Here is a 21,672-nt window from a genome sequence, read left to right on the forward strand (position 1 = left end):
CCATTTTTATTTATTTACGTGTATGTGGCATTCTTTATTTGCTGAGTTTAGGTGGCATTAAAGTGCTTTAAGGAAAGGCTGTTTCCTGCTGTTTATTCCTTTTGTTGAGCTATTTGCAGTGAATGAGCTCATGTGGTCTCACTCTCCTTGATTTTTTTTTTTTTTTTCCTCAGGCTGGCATTGCAGGTATTCTGCAGAAGGAGGATTTACAGTTGGGAGTGGATGCTGCTAACAGAGCAGCACAACAGTATCAGCAAAGTAAGGAGTGGCAAAAACATTAGTAACAAAGTATCAGTAGGATGTGATCAGATGGATGAGAAAATAGAATATTTGTGTTTACATGAGGTTATGCCAGGGTAATCTCAGACCAATATGGATGTTCTTTAAGTAGTTTGAGGCTACTAAAACACAAAAAATAATTGTGACAGCTGGCTCGTGTCTTCTTTCGAGCTCTTAAAATACTGCTTGGGATAACAGCAAATTAGATGAATGCTGAGCAACATGGAAACTGTGTTCAACTTAATGATTTTTCTAGGCAGTTTGTGTTAGATTTTGTTCTATGGATCTGTGAAGGAAATCTGGATTGCTCCATGAGGTGTTAAAACTAGTTGATGTGTTGACTGCTGACAGAAGTCTTACTTGGTTTGAGCTAAGAAACTTTTTTTTTTTTAAAGGCTGTCTAAGTATCAGATAGTAAATAAAATGTAAATCACAGTGGCTGGATTTTATTTATTTATTTATTTATTTTAAATCAGTTGCTTCTGATCCATGCAAAACCCTCATCTGGAGAAAGTTCTAGAAGCTGTTAATGTTTAATTCTCACTGTACAATAGCAATTAGTTCAATTTACATCACATAGAAAGAAAGCTAATAGGGATCAGGTTACGGGCCGTTTCAATTACAAGAGAGAGATTGTTCAAGTCTAGTAACTAGGAGGTTACCTTCAGAGTTCCTTCCTGCTTCGCCATAGTGCTCAGGTTTATTTACTTAATTGTGCTATTTTAAAGTTAGCCAAAGCGCTAACTTTAAAACACTGTAGAGTGTAGAGAACACTGTGGAGTGTCTGGTACTGTCTTGACCAGTAATAGATACAGGAAGAAAAAATTGTTATAAATTACCTGTGAAAAACATTGGCAATTTTGAGGCTTCTTATTGGTAGGAGTTGGTAAGACAGTCCTCTGATAATCAGACAAAAATGGAAACTGTTAAAAATGAGTCTTATTTTAAAGAATGCATAGTGTAGACTGGCTGTTGACAGTAATGCAAGACTATCTGGGTAAACAGTGATTGGAAAGAGTGTGAGGGAATTACTGTTGTTGTGTGTGGTTTTTTGGTTTTTTTTTTTAGGTTTGGGGTCTTACTATTGAGTACAGTAAATGTGCTTGCATTACTGGGGACCCAGCTGTCTGCCTTCCTTGTTCTAGTGCTGCCTCTTTGACACACTGCCTCTCTGGACTTCTAGGGCTGGCAGCAGTGACCAGAATTAATGCTGCAATTAGAGTGGGTGATGCTGAGAAGACTATGGCAGAAATGATGAATCCAGAGGCCCAGCTACCAGAGGTTCATGCATTTGCTGCCAATCTTTATCAGAAGGAGCTGGCTACCTTGCAACAACAAAGCAATGATGTGAGTAATTGTTCTCTCTTATTTCTGTAAACTGATATGAGTCACCATATCTACCTTGTCTGTTTTGCTAAACGTGCCTGTCTTAAGTTCTCATAGAACTGTGTTGATGCTCAGTCTGTTCTGATGTGATGCTTATACTTAAGCCTTGAGATATTTGGTACTTTAAGATTCTATATAATCTTCTGGTGTTCTAGCAATAGTTTGTGAAGAGCAAATATAATTAATCTGTGTTCTTCATATGCAGGGTAGCCTCACTCACGCAGAATTATCCGTTGCTATAGAGATGCTCTCTTCTGTGGCTGTGATTAATAGAGCTTTGGATTCGGGGGATGTGAATACAGTATGGAAACAACTGAGCAATCCTGTCACAGGGCTGACAAACATTGAGGATGAGAACTCTCAGAGGTCAGTGTTTTGAAGATTAATGTGTCTTTGATATTACTTATATTTGTGAGAGGTTTTTTTTGTTCTTTTTTTTTTTCCCCTTACACTTTAGGTTCTTTCACTGCTTACTGCAGCGCTGATTTATTCTCTCTCTTGGCTCCTGCATCTTGTCTTTGTATTTACAATTTCTTAGTAATCTGATTTATTTATTGTCTCTTGGACCTTTATCAAGGTTTCACAACAAAGCTACCTTCTGCTACTAGTAGGTTCTTCATTGTACTAGGCCAGCTCATCCACTGTGTTTTTTGCCTGTAACTGTCATTTGGTGTTTTAGTGCTTTTCTTGATTGTTTGGCACTGGAGCTCTCTGCCTTGCTCATGGACTTCTGTCTTTTTCCTATAACCTCTTTCGTATTTGTCAGTTTTAACCCCTGTGTTACTTCTCCAGTTCTGTGTTTAGTTCTCATTGCTGTCTTGTGTGTTCCCTGGCCAGTTTTTCATGATGAGATACTTGTTCTTTGACAGGTATGTTGATGATCTGATGAAGCTGAAAGCTCAAATACATACAGAAGGAAATGAATTTATCACGTGGAATGATATCCAGTCATGCGTGGATCGTGTAAACTTAGCTGTGCATGAAGAACATGAAAGTAAGTGTTGCTTGATTAGTACTAGACTGGTCCTAGATCATAAGGTGTGCTAAAACTAGGTACATGCCAATATAAAATGTTGTTGATTTGATTTGTACAGACAGAGGTAGTTGCCTTTCACCACTGCTTCTTGTGTAGCTGAGTTCATCTGAAAAGGCTGTGATCTAGAGAGGGTTAAATTTTGATGTCAGAGCCTGAAATCTTGATCAGTTTGCTTCCTAGACTTCCAAATAGACATGGTCTTTTTGTTTGGGTCACGTGATTAGATGAATTGAAGCCACGTGAGCACACACAGTGTGCATGCATGCACCAAAACACTAGTTTTGCAGCCTTTTATTTGTAAGAGGTCACAACAGAAGTCTGGGAGTTCATGTAGTTCAGCGCCATGTATCTTGTAACACTCGCATAACCTGTGAGACAATAGAGACAACAGAAAACCCAAACCAGCAACCATAAAATGCAGGAAATCTTATAATGGCATCAGCTGACATAATGGCATCATTTTTGTAGGAAGGTTTAATTCTTTCACTTGCTAGTGTTTCATAGAATCATAGAATAGTCTCTGTTGAAAAAGACCACAGTGATCGTAAGTTCCAACCCCTTGATCCCAGACCAGGCTGCCCAGAGCCACTTCCAACCTCGAGTGCCTCCAGGGATGGGGCATCTGCAACCTCCTTGGGCAACCTGTTCCAGAGCAAATATGTTTCAGTTTCATATGTGCCCTTTTTAATCTAGTGTCTGGGGAAGCCATACGAGCATGTATCCTTATACAGTCCTGACAAGCGGTTTCAAATTCAAAAATGCTTTCTAACGAGAAGCTGTAACATACTGTTGTAGTCTTTTTCTGCCCATGTTGGCTAACTAATCAAGGAGAATTACTGCTTACCTTCTGTGCCCCTTCTTAGGTCAAAAAGTTACCGTATCTGTTTTTTGTGACCTCCCCTGTCACATCTCCAAGCTGTTCACTTGGGTTCTGTTGTTGGCTGCCAGGGAGAGATGAGTGCCTGCCCCTCCACTCCTCCTTGTCAGGAAGCTGTAGACCACCATGTGGTTTCTCCTTAGTCTCTTCTCTGGACTTAGGACTTCAGCCACCCTTCATATGTCTTCCCCTCTAGACCCTACACCATCTTTGTAGTCATTCTCTGGATGCTTTCTAATAGTTTTATGTCCTTTGCGTACTGTGGTGCCCCAAACTGTACACAGTACTCAAGGTGAGGCCACAACAATGCAGCGTAGAGTGGGACAGTCCCCTTCTCTTGACCTGCTAGCAATGCTGTGCTTGATGCACTCCAGAATACTGTTGGTCCTGGCTGCCTGGGAACACTGTTGACTCATGTTCAACTTGTTGTTAACCAAGACCCCCAAATCTCTTTCAGCATGGCTGCCCTCCAGCATCTCCTTCCCCAGTCTGTATATGTAGCCAGGGTTGCTGCTTCTCAGGTACAGAATCTGGCATTTGCTCTTGCTAAATTTCTTGCTGTTGGTGATTGTCCATTTCTCTAATTTGTCAGGATCTCTCTGTAAGGCCTCTGCACCCTTGACAGATTCAGTAGCTCCTCCCAATTTAGCGTTGACAGTAAACTCATAACACCTTCTAGTCCTACATCCAAATCTTTATGAAAACATTAAAGAAAATTGGCCCTAAAATAGAGCCCTGGGGAACCCCTGGAGTGACTGGCTGCCAGCCTGATGTGACCCCATTGACTATAGTCCTTTGGGCCTGACCTATTGGCCAACTGTTCACCTACCACGTTATGTTTCTGTCTAGCCACATGCTGGACGTTTTGTTCAGAATTCTGTGAGAAACAGTGTTGAAAACATAACTGAAATTCAGAAAGCCGTCAACTGGCTTATTGAGGTCAAATACATGGGTGGCCTTGTCATTGAAGTGTAGTTAGTTAAACGGAGCCTTAAATGGTGCTTTTTTATAGCAATCATACCATCTTTTTAGCAGTCCTGGTTCTTGTTGTGTCCTTAGTATGTATTTTTCCTTAATCTTTGCTCCATCCAAATAGCAGTTCCTACTAATAAAATGTTCCACTTTGTGGTTCTCCTTCTGCATGCAGAAGAAAAAGCTGCAATCTTTGGATACATTAACCAATGTTGTATCCACTCTGAGCTCCTGGCTTCTAAAAGGTCTTTTTTCTTAACTATCAGACTGTGATTTTAATTGTTGCTTCTTTCAGCAAGGAATTGAATCACATGATCTCTGTAAATTCCAACTAAAATTATTCTGTGATTTGCTGTAGGTTTGGCATGTAAGACAGGCTTTGTTCACTTTTAGCTAACTTTAAGCTTACTTATAAATGTCTGGCTTTATTTAGTTGAACTGTAGTCCTTGTTGTATTTGACATACCCACATCTTTTGTAATACAGCTAATAAACATGCATCCAATAAATACTGATCTTTAAAATGTGAAGGTACTGTATTTTTGAATGGTGTTCTGTGCAAATCTTTAGCTTTGTGTGAAGGGTTTTTTCCTGAAGGAGACAACATCTTGAAAACCTGTAACTTACTAGCTTTGGCCATTGAGGTTTTGATAATTTTCTTCTAGTGGGTCTGAACTACGTATTGGAGAACTCAGTTCTGTCCATTCATATGGTCTCCCTGGGGGACTTTTTTTTCTCCCTTTTTGCTTTATTTATTACCATGTCCAGATATGCATGGCTTCTTTTAAGGTGGAGTAGTCATCTTGCTTTCTTTACCAGTAGAAAGTGATTACAATTAGAAATGTTGCTATTCTCAGCTGGTATTTCATTGAACACTAATAGCACTTTTCCTCTAAAGCACAGTTTATCATTATGGTGAAGGACTGGATCTTTGTATTTCTTCTTCTATCCCTTTCTCTCTAGGGATTCTGGCAATTGGGCATATCAACGAGGCACTGGATGAAGGAGACACCAAAAAAACTCTGCAAGCCTTACAGATTCCTGCAGCAAAACTGGAGGGTGTAACCCCAAAAGTAGCTCAGCATTATCAGGACACGCTACTTCGTGCTAAGAGAGAGAAAGCACAGGTGGGTGTAGTTAAAAGCACCTCTCAAAAAGCCTTTGCATCTATGTACTGAGAGCATTCCTGATCTTAAAAGCTGGGAAACAAAGCTGAAAGTGAAGGGGGGTGAATAGTCTACATGCTGTCAGCTGATCTTACCTGGTCAGCCTGGATCTTTATATGTGAGGGAAAGAGATATGCAGACATAATACGTGAATCTTTGTGAACTACAGCAATAGGCTTACAGATATTAACCACCTGAGGTGGATTGCTCTAGCTAATCTTAGGTCCAGAATGGCTTATGTACCTTCTTTTCGGAAGTATAAGGAGTAGGTTTCATTTGTTTTTGCAAGAAGACAGTGTTTTGCATTTGGAAATTCAGGTGTCCTTCAGTCTCTCATTTTTAGTGTTCTTTGTTAAATGTATCCATAGGTGTAGCTACATAAAGCAAAAATAAAGTTTCAGGAACAGTAAAAAACAAGCAAACAAAAAAACAAAACAAAACAAAAAAACAACAAAAACTTGTTAGGTTATGAATTGGTTCAGAGGGAGGAGAAAATAGAAAACTAGTAGACTAGTTAAACGTGTATGGGTGCCTGTCACTCACTAGGTGACACTGCAGTTGCTATGTGTTTTTTGCATGGTTGTTGTCTGTCATGGTAGCCGAGGACTTCTACTTACATATATGGAGTTGCATAATTGATTTATACGTACAGGTGGAAATGGAGAGAGAGAAAACAATCTCGCCTTACTGGTTTAGGAAAGAAGATGAAACATTGTGTGGGTGGTGTACATGCTACTGAGTTTTTTGAATATGTGAGTGGGCTGCTATTTTATTTCTTCATACTTAAAAAGAGGTAGCAGATGTGCTTCCTTTCAGTGGCCAAAGAGTGTTTAATTTCTTTTTTTGTAATATCTTTTCAGTTGTGGAGCTCATTGTTCTAACTCCAGCATGGATTTTAGCATAGAGACTGAGATGATGCTGTGTTCAACATTGGTGGTTTTTTTTGTATGTTTGTTTTTTGGGTTTTTGATTAAGTAAAACCTTCACGATGGTAACGTCTGGAAACCATATGCACTAGTGATGCAAATTGTTAAGCAGCTTCCTCAGTGGCCCTGAAGGGGTTCCTCAGGAACCCATTTTGAGCTGAAGCATTTCCTCCTACTGAGTCAGAATGAAATAACAGATTCTTCTTAGTGTGTTTGTAAGCTTCTGCCAGGCTGGACTGGTAACTTCAGTTGGTGTGAAATTACCTTATTTAGGCATATGTTCAATTCAGGGCTCTTCCCTGCAGCATGGCAGTAATTTCAGAAATCATGAGATCATAGTACATACTTACATTGTGGGTAGAGCAGTTGCTGTCCTGAGTCAACTGTTGCATATTAGCTGGTAACTTCTGTACAACAGGCTGAGAGAGATTATAGCTCAGTCCAAGGCAGGGGGGCTGGTGTACAATGCATATTTCTCGTGTGATGAGCACTGAGAGAAGCGTTCAATTCTGTAGTTTGTTACACCGTGTGTACCTTCTGGAAAACCTGTGATAGTTAATGCATGGGAAAGCATCAGATGGCTTTTGGTAGTCCTTAGGTTGATGATTCTGCTGGTAGAGTTGACAGTCCAGGAATTTGTTTCTTTAAGTCTCCTGCCCTTCCCCAGACAGGAATTTCTGTGTTGCTCAAGCAGTCACAGGATTCCTTGGGTATTCAGATAAAATTTGTCTGTTAAAGGGATGTAAGTTTCAAACCAAAACAGTGGGTAATGTGTGGGTATGTAAGGAAATGTTAATTTTCAGTCTTGCCCTGGAACTCTTAACGCTGGAATATAGTGGCTCTTTTGTGCAGAGTGGTTGTTAATCCACGTCAGAAGTAAATGTTTCCTGTGTTCTGTTTGTACAACAGGAGCTGTTAGAGGGATGGCAGTTGCTTCTTAAAATTTCTTTCCATAGTTACCTCCAGGAAGCAACAGTGGGTGGGGAGGAGCTGTGCTTGGCAGCTGCTGGACCATTGTTCATTATGTGTATTTGGGGGCTTGGTAAACACTTGTCTCTTAGAAAATTTCTGCGAGTTACATTATTTAATTACGTTTCTTCAGCCATAATATAAGATCCCGTGTGATCAGTGCTCTGCAGCAAATGGTCTGTTAAAACTGAGGCTTGAAACATGCTTCTACTGTTGTGTATTCCTATCTACCCACAGTATACACAGTGCTTTTTGATTTGCTGGTACAGAAATCTTCAAACTTTTGTGGTCAGGGACATGAGCAACCTGATAGTTACCCATCGGTATTTAGTCATTGCTCATGTATGTGCATTGCCACTTATTAAGTTTCCCTTAAGAACTCTTTGAAGCCTTGTACTGTGAAAGGACTATTGTTAGTCTATGCTTGTGTCCACCTAAGAGGAAAACAGCTTTTCAGGAAAGGACCTAGGGGTGCTGGTAGGCAGACAATAAATTGAATGTGAGTCAGCAGTGTGCCTATACTGCCTAGAAGGCTTCAGTAGAGAGATGATCCTTCCACTTGGCATTGGTGAGGCTGCACCTGTACTGTGTCCGGTTTTGCCCTGCCCCCCTGTAGAGGAGACATGAATGTACTGGAGATAGATAGGCCAACATAGGGCCACTGAGGTGTCTGAGGGACTGGAGCACCTCTCTAGAGAGGAAAGCTGAGAATTCTGAGACTCTTTAGTCTAGAGATGAGAAGGCTTGGAGGGGGTCTCTTTAGTGTGTATAAAAGCCTGAAATGAGGACGCAGTTGAGGACAAGAGGCATTGAGTACAAACTGGGGTTCAGGAATCACTTTACAGTGCAGGTAACTGAGCAGTAGCAGAGGTTGCCCTCAGAGGTACTGGAGTCTCCTCTTTGGAAATGTTCAAATGCCATCTGGATATGGTCTGTCCTGGATAACGTGTTCTGGGTGTCCCTGCTTGAGCAAGGGGATTGTACCAGGTGAGCTCAGAGGTCCCCTTTCAATCTTAAACTGTTCTGTAAGATTTTTGTTTCCTTGTTTGTTTTTTTTTGTGTGTGTGTGTGTTCCTTAGAAAAGTACATCTTTGCAAATACAGCTTTAGGACTAACCAGTACAGATTCCTTGGCATTGGGCTATCTTGATGTTTGTTTGTTAGAGTGATACCATTGTTGAAATTTCTTGTTGGGAGTTCCTTTTCCTGAAAAGAGTTTTGGCCTGGTGATGCTGCAGTTGCTTCTGCTAGTAACAAATGCACGTTATGGCCTTGTGCTGAAATTGATTAAAAAGGACATGAAATGTTTCCTGTATCCTGTGAAACTGCGATTGCTCAGAACAGGTTGTTTTTCTTTGCACAACCAATGACACTCTTCCTCATGCTGTGAACACTTTTCTCATCATATTCTCTTCAGGACACTCAGGATGAAACAGCTGTGCTTTGGCTTGATGAAATTCAGGATGGGATTCACAGGGCTAACAAGGACACTGAAGAGTCACAGAGATGTAAGTATTGTGGCAAGTACTGTGATTCATTGTCACTGTCAGCCGAATAGCTGTCAGCAAATGAAAGAATGTAAGCAAGAAGTGTAAATGTGCAAAGGAAATTGAAACAAATTTTTGCTTCAGGTGGGTGTATTTTTTTTTTTCTTCATTCAACAGTGAATGTCAACAGTCTTTAAATTTCAATTTTTTAAAAAATATTTTTGGAAGGATGCGTCATTGTTCCAGTTCTGCTTGTATGTTACTTCATTGGCAGGAATACCTATTGAATCTCTGTCAAGTAGTCTGATGTTTGCAGGTAGTTGTATCTGTTTGTGGTTTGGTAGTCAAGTGTGAGGGTGTTCATGTGCACAGTTCTGGCGCACCTTAGCTTTCATTTGTGTTGTGCTGTTGTGTTAATTCTATGGAGTTTTCATACTTCTTTGAAGTAGTTTCAAACTACCTCACTTTGTTTTTGTTTTTTTTTTTTCATTAAGTGCAGATGAAAATACATACCAGTGGTAGCTGTTTTTCCTTCTTTAGTGCAGTTGGCAGGTGGACTATGCCAAGGAACATTTGGTCAAAAGCAGGATTAAAGTACATTTCTTTGAGCCTGAGTAAGATCTTCCATTACCTATGAGCCTGAGTAAGATACCATTACCTATCCATATGTGAACAGACATTTACTCAGTGCTGAAATTGATTGTATCTTGTGTTTGCTGCATCAGTGAGATTCCTGTGGCTGATTTCCTGCTGTGTTTGTAGCAGAGTTCTGGTGTAGCCCTGTGTTAGCTCTTTCCTCATCTTTATGTTGTTTATAAACTATTCTGTGTTCAGGTTGCTGTTGTTATTGCTAGAAAAGCTGCAGTTGCTGGAAAGGCTCTTTTTGAGTCAGCTGTGCACTCTGACAGGGCTCTGACAGAAGAAACTGCTTAACTACAACTGTTGTCAGAGTGTAGCTGAGTGAGTGGATAACATGTTGTAGAGAAAAACTGTTGGTAAATCAGCAGCATAGTAGGACTAAGAGTGCAAAAATTATGTGCTTTCAGACACTGTACCAGCATATACAGATGCACTCTCTGTACTAAAAAGATCGCTGTACACCAAGTTATCTTTTTTTAATCAGTATTTCATATATAGGGTAATGTATTTGTTTATGCTCACATGTTGCCTTGCTCTCTTCTGTTAAGTTTGTTGTCAGTCACTAAGCTCCCAAACTGCCCGAGTAACCTGCCTCCTTGTGTTGTTGAAGTTTCCTTAGGAATTCTGGCCATTAATGAGGCAGTAGATCACGGAGATACTGGCCGTACCCTGAGTGCCTTGCGCTCACCAGATGTGGGGCTGTATGGAGTCACTCCAGAATGTGCAGAGACGTACCAGCGAGAGTTGGCAGAAGTCAAAAGAAGGAAAATGGCAACAGGTGAACCCCAAATTGCTAACTGTTAGTGCAATAAATTCAAGATCATTGCCATTAGAATGGAAACCAGAGGGGGTAAAAAAGCCTGTGAGGACAAGTTTTGTGTTATGCATGTCTTGTTAGAATCTCATGTTATAGGAAATTGAGGCTGCCTTGTAAACTAAAGACTGATTAAAGGAAAAGGGGAAAAAAAGGCAGGGGGGAAAATAGAAACAGTAAAATATTCTCTGCTTGTAGAATGTATTGTGCTTAGGTAGTTCTTGAGGTAGTTAATTGGAGTCTCAGGTATTCCTTCTATTGCTGGGAAGGAATACCTGGGGAAGGAGCCTCTGTACATGAATTTCCTTCTTGTAGTGTTGCTATATGAGCAAGATAGACACTTGTTTGCTTTCAACATGCTACCATTTCTGCTTTTAGGAGGCAGTGGCAGTGAATGGGTGAGACACTGGGTGAGAGGAGGCTATCATTATTATCATAACCTGAGGACCAAAGAGGGAGGATGGGATGAACCAACTGAATTTGTGCAAAATGACACACAGCTGTCACGGGAGGAGATACAGGTGAAGTACACGCTCTTTTTCCCTTAAGTTGAAGTTGCCACTATTTCAAGCCTTACCTCAGCTTTGAGAGGTAGTGTTTTATCACAGTGACAATGTTAACAAGCTTCGTAGCTTATTTCAGTGTTCATTGTCTACTTCTACATATCAAAACCTCTTTGTCCTATTGTAGAAAATTTGTTCTGGTGATAAAGGTGTACACGACTGTGGTGTTGCTGTTTACTGAAAAGCAACTTGTAAGTTTCTCTTGAACACAATACAAAAGCTGCTGTGTAATATCTCATTTTTGCATCTCCATTTTCTCTCCCTGGCTCTTCCTCCTACCGTAAAACTAATGCAGAGCACTATATCTGGAGTCACAGCAGCATACAACCGGGAGCAGTTGTGGCTGGCCAATGAGAACCTAATTGTGAAGCTTCAGGCTTGTTGTCGAGGTTATCTTATTCGTCAGGAATTCAACTCCAGAATGAATTTTTTGAAGAAACAAGTTCCAGCCATCACTTGCATCCAGGTAAGAAATCCCTTAGTTTTATTTGGAACTTGTACTTGTCAGTTGCTCTCTATACACGTGTTCATTGACTGGTTTTGATCAACTCAGACAGTTGTCATACACAATTATCTTCATTTTGCAAGTTATTGAAACGTATTTCCTTTTCCCTGAGACTCGCTGTATATAAATTATTTCTCTCTGTGGTATATGAACAATAAACTCTCCTCAAGCTGCAGTCTGTCACAATGACAGCTGATGGAAGAAATAGTTAATGCTTCACTGCATATCTCTTACTGCATATATCTTGTAAAATGAGCGTGTCTGTTACATTTTATTTAGCCAAAGGGAAGTGGAAGCTGAGCAGCAGAAAGAAGCATAAAATAGTAAGTACTTGTCTTCAGTTTGAGAAGTAAGTGCCCCTTTTGTGTGTGTTTTCAGTCTCAATGGCGTGGCTATAAACAGAGGAAGGCGTATCAGATCCGTTTGGATTACCTACGAGCACACAAGGACCAAGTAGTGAAGGTAGCAGAGGCTCTTTGATTTTTATTTTTTATTTTTTTGTTAACATTTTGGGTAGCAATATTTGTGGAAAAGTATTTTATCTGACCTGCTTTGGGATTCTTTCCTATAGATTCAGTCAATGACCAGGATGTATCAAGCCAGAAAGCGTTACAGAGATCGCCTGCAATATTTCAGAGACCATGTAAGAGATTGTTAAATGAATTCAGTATCTGACTTTTTTTTTTTTTACTCTTCCCTTAACAAGTTTAAGTGGTTTAAATTTTTTTGTTTGTTTGTTTTTTGGTTTTTTTTAGATAAATGACATCATAAAAATCCAAGCTTTTATCCGAGCAAACAAAGCACGAGAAGACTACAAAACCCTCAGTAAGTATGACCAAAAGAATAAAACTAATATGTTTTGAATCTCTGTTTACAAGAGAATACTGTTAGTGTGATCTGTAACATCGAGACCAGTTATGAAGATCAATTGGGGTGAAGTGGTACAAAGAGTAAATAGGTAGGTAATTGCTCTTTCTGAAGGAAAAATTCCCTCTGGCTGAGGGAATGGAGTGCACTGCCAGCAAGTTTGCTGATGACTGCAAAGTGGGAAGAGTGGCTGACATGCCAGAAGGCTGTGCTGCCTTCCAGCAAGAGCTAGACAGGCTGGTAGGGAGAAACTGAATGAAAAAGAATAAGGACGAGTGTAGAGTCTTGCATCTGGGCCAGATGCAGACCTTAACATGAGCCAGCAGTGCGCTCTGGCAGCCCAGAAAGCAAATGGGATCCTGGGCTCCATCAGGAGAGGGGTGGTCAGCAGGGACAGGGAGGTGATCGTCCCTCTCTACTCTGCTCTTGTGAGGCCCCATCTGGAGTACTGTGTCCAGGTGTGGAGCCCTCAGTACAAAAAAGATACGGAGATTTTGGAAAGGGTCCAGAGGAGGGCCACAAAGATGATCAGGGGGCTGGAGCACCTCCCCTATGAGGACAGGCTGAGGGAGTTGGGTTTGTTCAGCCTGGAGAAGAGAAGGTTGCGGGGTGACCTCATTGCAGCCTTTCAGTACCTGAAGGGAACTTACTCCCAGGAGGGGAGTAAACTCTTCGAAAGGGCTGATAATAGCAGGACTAGGGGAAATGGTTTTAAGTTGAAGGAGGGAAGATTTAGGTTGGATGTTAGGGGTAAGTTCTTTACTAGAAGGGTGGTTAGGTCCTGGAACAGGCTGCCCAGTGAGGTTGTGGATGCCCCGTCCTTGGAGGTGTTCAAGACCAGGTTGGACGGGGCCCTGGGCAACCTGATCTAGTAAATGTGTATGTTTGGTGGCCCTGCTAGGCAGGGGGGTTGGAACTACATGATCCTTGAGGTCCCTTCCAACCCGGGTAATTCTGTGTGATTCTGTGTGTGAAGAGCAACACCAGGTACCAATATAGGCTGGGGACTGACCTGTTGCTGAGCAGCATAGGGGAAAGGGATCGGGGGATCTTGGTTGGCAGCAGGAGGACCATGAGCCAGCACTGTGCCCTCATGGCCAAGAAGGCATCCTGGGGTGTATGAGGAGTGTGGGTAATAGGTCGAGAGAGCTTCTCCTTCCCCTGTACTCTGCTCAGATGAAACTGCATCTGGAATATTGTGTCCAGGTTTGGGCCCCTCCATTCAGGGACAGGGAACTGCTTGAGAGAGTCCAGTGCAGAGCCACAAAGATGTTGGAGTGGAGCATCTTCCTGATGAGGAAAGGCTGAGGGAGCTGAGTCTCTTTGGCTTGGAGGATACTGAGGGGTGACCTTGTTAATGTTTATAAGTATGTGAAGAGTAAGTGTCAGGAGGATGAAGGCAGGCTCTTCTCAGTGACATCCAACGATAGTACTAGGGGCAGTGGGTGCAAGCTGGAACATAGGAGGTTCCACATAAATAAAAGAAAAAAACTTCTTCACAGTAAGAGTAACGGAACACTGGAACAGGCTTCTCAGAGAGGTTGTGTGCTCTCCTTGTCTGGAGGCATTCAGCATCTACCTGGATGTGTTACTGTGTGACCTAATCTAGATGTTCGTGCTCCAGCAGGGGACTAGATGATCTTTCACGATCCCTTCCAATCCCTGACATTCTGTCATTCTATGAAAACTTGTTTCATAATTTTACTTATGTTGCTGAGAAATAGAAGTGCAGATTTTGTGGTAAGTTCAGCAATGTGGACTCTAAGCTGATACTTACTTCATTCTATATTCTTCAATGTATTCTTATTCATGACTTCTGTTATGATTTACTCCATACAAGAAGTTTCAGATACTGTCAGAAGTTATTCAAGCACACTGGCATTAATTTTATCCTGGACTGGCTGCTGCTTGACATGCTGTCTACACGTAAATAACACATGCTTTAATTTATGTTTCCTGTTCTCTGTTTTTTACTTATTTTTAGTTAATGCTGAAAACCCACCTATGGCTGTGGTTCGGAAATTTGTCCACTTGCTCGATCAGAGTGACCAAGATTTTCAGGAGGAGCTTGAGCTAATGAAACTGCGTGAGGAAGTTGTAACCTTGATCCGATCTAATCAACAACTTGAAAATGACCTCAATCTCATGGACATCAAGATTGGACTGCTGGTGAAAAACAAAATTACGCTGCAGGTAGGGAATGCACTGCTGGAAGGCCAACAGAGTGAATTGAGGCCAATGGTTGTTAGTTAGCCCAGTTTAGAAAGAAAGGCATTTTCACGCATCTCCAGGATGCTACCAGCTCTGATAGTAATCCCTGCAATTTGTCCTTCTAGGTTCTCAACAAATTCAGGAACCCGGGGACAAAACGGAGAAATTGCTGCTATAAGGATAATGTTTCACTTTGTTAGCTCCTGACGTGACTTTGCCACGTACAAGAAAGTGGTCTCTCGTGTGCAGCTTTTTCCAATATTGAATGTTATTTTAATGTGGAATCTGTCCCTCTCTGTTCTTGGCAGGATGTCGTTTCTCATAGCAAAAAGCTTACAAAGAAGAACAAGGAACAGCTCTCTGATATGATGATGCTGAATAAGCAAAAGGGAGGTTTGAAAGCTTTGAGCAAAGAGAAGAGGGAAAAGCTGGAAGCCTATCAGCATCTTTTCTACTTACTTCAGGTATACAGCTTTTCATGCACTCCTCTTGTCAAAGATACTTTCATGTATTGGAACAGTCTTTACTTAAGCACTGTAGTGTTGAGGCGTTGTCTTTCTTTGTGGTGTTGGCCTTTGTGGACTCATCTCTAAGCAATTTTTCTTCTTGTTTTAGACTAACCCAACATACCTGGCCAAGCTGATTTTTCAGATGCCTCAGAACAAATCCACAAAGTTCATGGATTCTGTCATCTTCACGCTTTATAACTATGCATCCAATCAAAGAGAGGAATATCTGTTGTTGCGGCTTTTCCAGACAGCGTTGCAGGAAGAGATCAAGTACGTTGTAGCATAGGACACAGCCTTGCTGTTGCCTCAGTTTGAACAGTTTCTAGAATTGCAGCCATTCTCATGTGATGTTATCTGCAAATTAGCATGGGACATGTAACTGTCCCTGCATTCTACTCATCCTGTTTCACATTAGTCCTTTCTGTAACCTGGACAGGAGGAATTAACTTTGTTCTTGAGGAATTAAGCTGTTCTTCTATAGCCCATAATTTGTTACTCAGGGAGGCACTGTTTTTGATCTAATGTAACGCCTTCCTAAAGTTCAGTTCAATCTAAATTCTCTGCTGTCTTGATAGCAAGGACTTCCAACAGACTGCAAGCTCAGGCTTTACAGGCCAGAGGTGGAGCTAAAAGGGAGGGCACTGGATTTACAAAAACCCATGAGGAAACTGAAATTCAGATACTGTATGGTTTGGCTTTTTTACTGGCTGTCAGACTTAAGGATTCTGGCTGTTTGTAGGCATATTTTAGTTGATTGGCCCTTAGGAGCTTTGTGTTTATGACTTCAGTTCTGCATGATTCAGAGCTGCACAACTTCGAAGAAGACCAAATAAATATAATGTTGGAGGAGAATGTTTTTGTTGTTTGTTTTTTAAAATGTTTTTTAAGTATAGGGATGGTATATGCCCTCAAGCAGATAATGTCTAAAAGATTTGTTTACTTATTCTTTTTTTTTTTCTTGGAGAAGTAGTTCAGGACAATATATGTATATGCTTTATTCTCTGCTGCTGGATTTCCCATAGCTGTATTTTGGCTTTTGTTGTTGATTGCATACTTGCTTATTTTAAATACTGAAAACAGTTCTGCCTATGTAGAACTCCTTTTGTTTCTTTTCTATTTTTGAGTTGTACCCTTGAACAGAATGTACAGCTGGATCTACATTCACTGTCATAGCAGTGTCTACAGGCAACTTGTGCTGGATTTCCCAGATGGACACCATAGTGTTCATTGCCTCCTTGAGAAACGTTCCCATACTCTCATACAGCGTTTGTTGTATGGTACTGCTGTATTGAGATTTTATTACCAATCCATTATCTGCTCCCCCAGGGGTAATGCTGAGAAGCAACCTTGTGATTCTATGATTCTGTGCATGTAATCATGACTTATGCATAACTCAGACTTTGTATTAATTCTTCCTTCAGATCAAAAGTAGACCAAATCCATGAAATTGTGACTGGGAATCCTACAGTCATCAAAATGGTTGTAAGTTTCAACCGTGGTGCCCGTGGTCAGAATGCCCTGTGGCAGATCCTGGCTCCAGTTGTGAAGGAAATAATTGACGACAAATCACTCGACATCAGAACCGACCCAGTGGATATTTACAAGTCTTGGGTGAACCAGATGGAATCTCAGAGTGGTGAGGCCAGGTACGGAAGCTGATACTACTGTTTTTTTTCTAAAAGTTGCTTTGTGTTGTTCTGTTAATCATTCCAAACCATCCCTGGCTTCACTGTGTGCATCTGTCCAATTGATACCAGGTGTTTTTTCCCCGAGATGGCTTTCTTCTGAAAGGTATAAAGATAATCTTCTGACAGTGGTGCTGAGAATCTTAGAAGGAAATCTCATGAGGAGATGGGCAAAAAAAAAAAACCAGAAGAATTTCCTCCATGTTGAATCAGTAATTAGCTATGAGTTGTCTTCTAAGCTAGCAGATGTCATGTGGAGAAAAAGTACTCAGGGATCAATTCCATGTCAAACTTTGTTCAGTCTTTTTCCATTTTGTATGTAGCTAGTACAGACATAGGTTTAATTTGCAAGAGAACAAAACCTGTTTAACTGGAGAATAAGTATAACATTGCAGTTTCCTTTGGTCCTAATGTCTTCCTAACCTTAATACTTCAACCCTCTCTTTATTCCAGGTAACCAAGTCTTCCATTTCTCTTCTAGGAAGGAATCATGTTTTCTCTGGTTTTCCTTTTATCACTGGTGTTGCCTATAGAACCTTTTCCTATTGCCCTTAATATCCCTGTCCAGATTCAATTAGATCAGGGCTTTGCCTTTCCTAACACTATACCTGGCTTCTCAGACAATTTCTCTATATTCTTCCCAAGCTTGCTGTCCTTGTGTCTGCTCTCTATAGTCTTTCTTGTTGTCTTTGAGTTTGTCCAGGAGGCTTGCAGTCCTCCTAGCATTTCTGCCTGACTTCCTCTTTGTTGATATGCATCGCTCCTGAGTTAGCAGGAGATGGTCCTTGAATATCAATAAGTGTTCTTGGGCCCTTATTCCTTCCAAAGCTTTATCCTGCACTACTCTACCAAGCAAATCTCTGAAGGAGTTGCACTGGAACAGGTTGCCTGTGGAGGCTGTGGATATCCCATCCCTGGAGGCATTCAAGGCCAGGCTAAATGTGGCTCTGGGCAGCCTGGTCTGGTAGCTGGCAACCCTGCACATAGCAGGGGGTTGGAACCGATGATCATTGTGGTCCTTTTCAACCCAGGCCATTCTGTGATTCTATGAACATGCAGCTGTTCTGTCTGCACATTAGAAGATTTTCATCCACTCAGTCATCCTGGTTGGTTAGCCTGTAGATCCCTGCTGTTATCTGTCCCTGCCCTCCTTTTAAATCTGCATCTATAAACTTTTGATCGGCTCCTTATCCATCCGAGTCAGAGTTCTGTGTGTTTCATCCTTCATTTCTTTTTCTTCCAGTGCTTGAAGTTCACCAGATTTTGAGGATTCTGTTGTTGGTTGCTATTGTTTTGTTTTTAACATACTTCAAAAGAAATGGGAGGGAAGGAGTGGGGGGAGGGAGTGGAAATCCTATAAAGTAAAAGCCAGCTCTCACAATGCAGCACACTGCATAAGTTCTTATCTTAACATTGAAATATGAGCTTATGTTTCCACTGATTTATTTGTAACCTGGGGATACTACTATGTATGACAGATGATGCTTTTTATTTTTAATTTTTAACCAGAGAGAGCATGTCTGCATGCGGTACAAAAAGACACAGTTTTGAGTTAGGTGGGCCATGTCTCACAATGGCTGTTGCAGGGACAGTACTATTTCAGTGCTAGAATCTTAATTAAAAGTTAACACACAACTCTTTGTAGCCAGGTGAACTTGGGCTTGTGTCAAGCTAGAAATTCTGCCTGGCTCTGACAGAAATATGTTAGACTGATGAGTACTCACCTTCACATTTGACTTTTTCAAACAGCAAATTGCCATATGATGTTACACCTGAACAAGCCCTAAATCATGAAGAGGTGAGAACACGCCTGGATGCCTCAATCAGAAATATGAAGTCAGTGACAGACAAGTTCTTGTCTGCCATCGTTAGTTCAGTCGACAAAATCCCGTAAGTCTGGTGTGTCACTGCAATATCCTGTAGAAGTTAATGGTGGGTTTGTCCTTGAGGAATTTTCACTTGCCTTTTATTTCCTTTGAAGTTACGGGATGCGTTTCATCGCCAAGGTACTGAAAGACTCCCTGCATGATAAGTTTCCTGATGCTGGTGAGGATGAGCTGCTGAAGGTGAGGAGCTGAACAGCTCTGTGAATAATTTGCTGACTGTAGCAAATGCATCTTAGTATTGTTTGTTGGGTGTACGTGTGCATAGTTTAAGTAGAACTTGTATATAGGTTTTTTGCTGTTAAGGGTATAAAGTACTTTGCATCGTACTTTCGATTGCTAGATTCGTGTATATCAAATGAGATACAACATTCAGAAGTCATCCTGCTGCTTCTCCTTTTGCTTTTAATATCTTGGGCACTGTGCCCTCTAGGTTTCTTGACTTTTGGGTACTCTTGCTGCTGGATAGTAGACTTTGGTTTTGCTGGTATGATCTGAGTCAGTTGCTTTTTTCTTAAAGTGACAGTGTCAAGTTAAAAGGTCTGTATGCAAAATTCTGATATTCTCACTTCCCTTACAATATCCTAGGGTATCAGCGTAGCTGCAACAAAGTATATACTGTCGTTTTTCATGATGTCTAAGCAGTTTTGTATTGTGCATTTCAGTACGTATGGAGATCTAAAAGGATTTTAATAATAGTTGCTTCCAAACGAGCATAGCATTGGTGGCTTTCATTGAAATTGTCCTGTTGGTTTTTTTTTGTTTTTTGTTTGTTTGTTTTTGTTTTTTGTTTTTTTTTTTTAAATTTTAAATGTCTTTATGTCTGTGAACAATCTTATTGATAAAACAAAGATTGGATCTTACAGTACTTGACACAGTCTCTTTAAGCTTCTCTGTCTCTGCTTATTTACAAAGTAATTACCAATCTGAATGCTATTTTCTTCTCTCTTCTAGTTCTGTGCTTTCCCATTCTGAGGCATCGATTCTTTCTGTGCAGGTGAATTCATTTTTCCCATCTGTAAATTTAGGTGGAAAACTGCAGTTTTTATTAATCTTTGTGGAAATGATGTATTGGTCCACGCCAAACTCAGAACTGCAGCTGTGTGCAGTGACTGCCTGTAGATTTATTAGGGCCTAAAACTATTCATACAGTGTACTGTTCTTGTCTTCCTACTACAAGTTTTAATATTATTAATATAAGAAAGACATTTCTGAGAGAAATCATGACTGGTAGTGGACAGTTTTGACTGTTGTGGTCATGTGACATAATCTGGTATAGTACAGTGGGAGCTTGCCTGGAACAATTGTCAAAACAATGACCTCTCTGAAAGCAGTTGATTTGTGGGACAGCTTAGCAATGGCTAAGCTTTTTCTTCCTGTTTTCACCCATTTCTTCACACCTTTGATCTCTTCTGTGCTTTCAGATCACATATGAGGCAGGAGAAGCCAAGATTCTGTGATTTGGCTCTCTGCAAATTTATGTGAAACACCAGAAAATACTTAAGTATGTAGTGTGGGAACTTTTTGCTGTATGTCAGCATGCTGAGCTAACTCCTTTTTGTTGCTGGAATTACTGCAGGCAATATATCAAATACAGATTAGAAGAATATATGTGAGCGTCTTTATCTTCGGTGCCTCAGGGTTTATTGCTGCTTACTTAGCTAGGTAAATTAGACTTTTTTGAAATGTCAGATACCACTCATCTTCTGTACTTCTCTTGAGTTTCTTACCTCCGGAGTAAATGATTTCTGAGTTACTCTCAGTTGTTTTTAATTGAGAATCTGTAGCTAAAAATGTTGCTGATTTATCAGAGTTATTCTGAAAGAGAAAAGGGCTTTGGAAAAGGGGCAGAAAGTAGCTGATGTATTCTCAGTTTAGCTCCTTGATTTGCGATGCTTCACCATTTTTTGCTTTGTTGGAGGTGTTGGTCAATTCTGCACATTTGTGTTAAGAATTAGCTCATATCCCTTAGTGAGACTGGAGCACCAGGTTTCTCTGCGCTGTAGTTGTTCTGCCTTCCATTAGACTAAATTATGTTTAATTCTTGTAGTATTTTTTATGTTCATATGAGTAATTCTTTGGTAACTTTTAGTATTACCTGTCTATATATTTTTGTAAGATAAACTGGAAAATCCTTACGCATAGGAATATCTGCAGTTGTGTTCTCCTGGAACTAGTAGTGCTTGTGGTGACAGATTGTATATTTATTTATATTTAGTTTAACACTGCAGATTCTTTGGGATAGCATGTGCTTGCGTATGGCAGCACAGTAGACCCTGCATCTTGAATGGGGCTGGCATTCATAGGAAAGTAATTTGTCGGAACTCAGAGTAGTTTCAGTAAAACTCAGTGGAGGGCTGTACCAGTGTTTTTTCATGTGTGTTTTTTTTGTTTTTTTTTTTTTCCCTCTCATCAACTTTTCCTAGATTGTTGGCAACTTACTCTATTATCGCTACATGAATCCGGCCATTGTTGCACCGGATGCATTTGACATAATTGATCTTTCAGCTGGAGGTCAGCTGACCACAGATCAACGAAGAAACCTTGGGTCTATTGCAAAGATGCTGCAGCATGCTGCGTCCAATAAGATGTTCATGGGAGACAATGCACATCTAAGCATCATTAATGAATACTTGTTGCAGTCATACCAGAAATTCAGGTAGAAGACTTCAGCTGATTATGCTTTGCCAGACTTGTCAACATAGTGTTGCAAACAAAAAGGAATGATGAATTTTAAATATGGCAGATTCAATCTCTGTCAAATAGGAAGTCTGTTGGAAATAAGAGATTGCACTTCAGGCTTCCATTAGCATAGATAATAATGACATATAAAATACGTACCTGGAATTTATGAACTATATATATTAATGAGCTGGTCAAAACACTTGGCTTTGCATACA

The 21,672-nt window shown here is 40.6% G+C and overlaps 1 protein-coding gene across 3 annotated transcripts in view; it reads left to right on the plus strand.

Moving 5' to 3' along the window:
* IQGAP1 (IQ motif containing GTPase activating protein 1) overlaps positions 1-21,672 on the plus strand; it is a 44,433-nt gene that overhangs the window by 12,000 nt on the left and 10,761 nt on the right. For all 3 annotated transcript variants that reach the window (XM_032446959.1, XM_015873236.2, XM_032446958.1), the window contains 19 exons: positions 174-258; positions 1,463-1,626; positions 1,871-2,031; positions 2,535-2,659; positions 5,513-5,676; positions 9,027-9,117; positions 10,346-10,513; positions 10,928-11,070; positions 11,408-11,578; positions 11,996-12,079; positions 12,189-12,260; positions 12,373-12,442; positions 14,469-14,677; positions 15,004-15,159; positions 15,311-15,474; positions 16,626-16,850; positions 18,639-18,779; positions 18,871-18,955; positions 21,199-21,431. In XM_032446959.1, coding sequence (XP_032302850.1) covers positions 174-258; positions 1,463-1,626; positions 1,871-2,031; positions 2,535-2,659; positions 5,513-5,676; positions 9,027-9,117; positions 10,346-10,513; positions 10,928-11,070; positions 11,408-11,578; positions 11,996-12,079; positions 12,189-12,260; positions 12,373-12,442; positions 14,469-14,677; positions 15,004-15,159; positions 15,311-15,474; positions 16,626-16,850; positions 18,639-18,779; positions 18,871-18,955; positions 21,199-21,431 — 2,711 coding nt within the window. The remainder of the gene's footprint in view (positions 1-173; positions 259-1,462; positions 1,627-1,870; positions 2,032-2,534; positions 2,660-5,512; positions 5,677-9,026; positions 9,118-10,345; positions 10,514-10,927; positions 11,071-11,407; positions 11,579-11,995; positions 12,080-12,188; positions 12,261-12,372; positions 12,443-14,468; positions 14,678-15,003; positions 15,160-15,310; positions 15,475-16,625; positions 16,851-18,638; positions 18,780-18,870; positions 18,956-21,198; positions 21,432-21,672) is intronic.

The sequence above is a fragment of the Coturnix japonica genome, chromosome 10 (genome assembly GCF_001577835.2).
Source record: "Coturnix japonica isolate 7356 chromosome 10, Coturnix japonica 2.1, whole genome shotgun sequence".
NCBI lineage: Eukaryota > Metazoa > Chordata > Aves > Galliformes > Phasianidae > Coturnix > Coturnix japonica.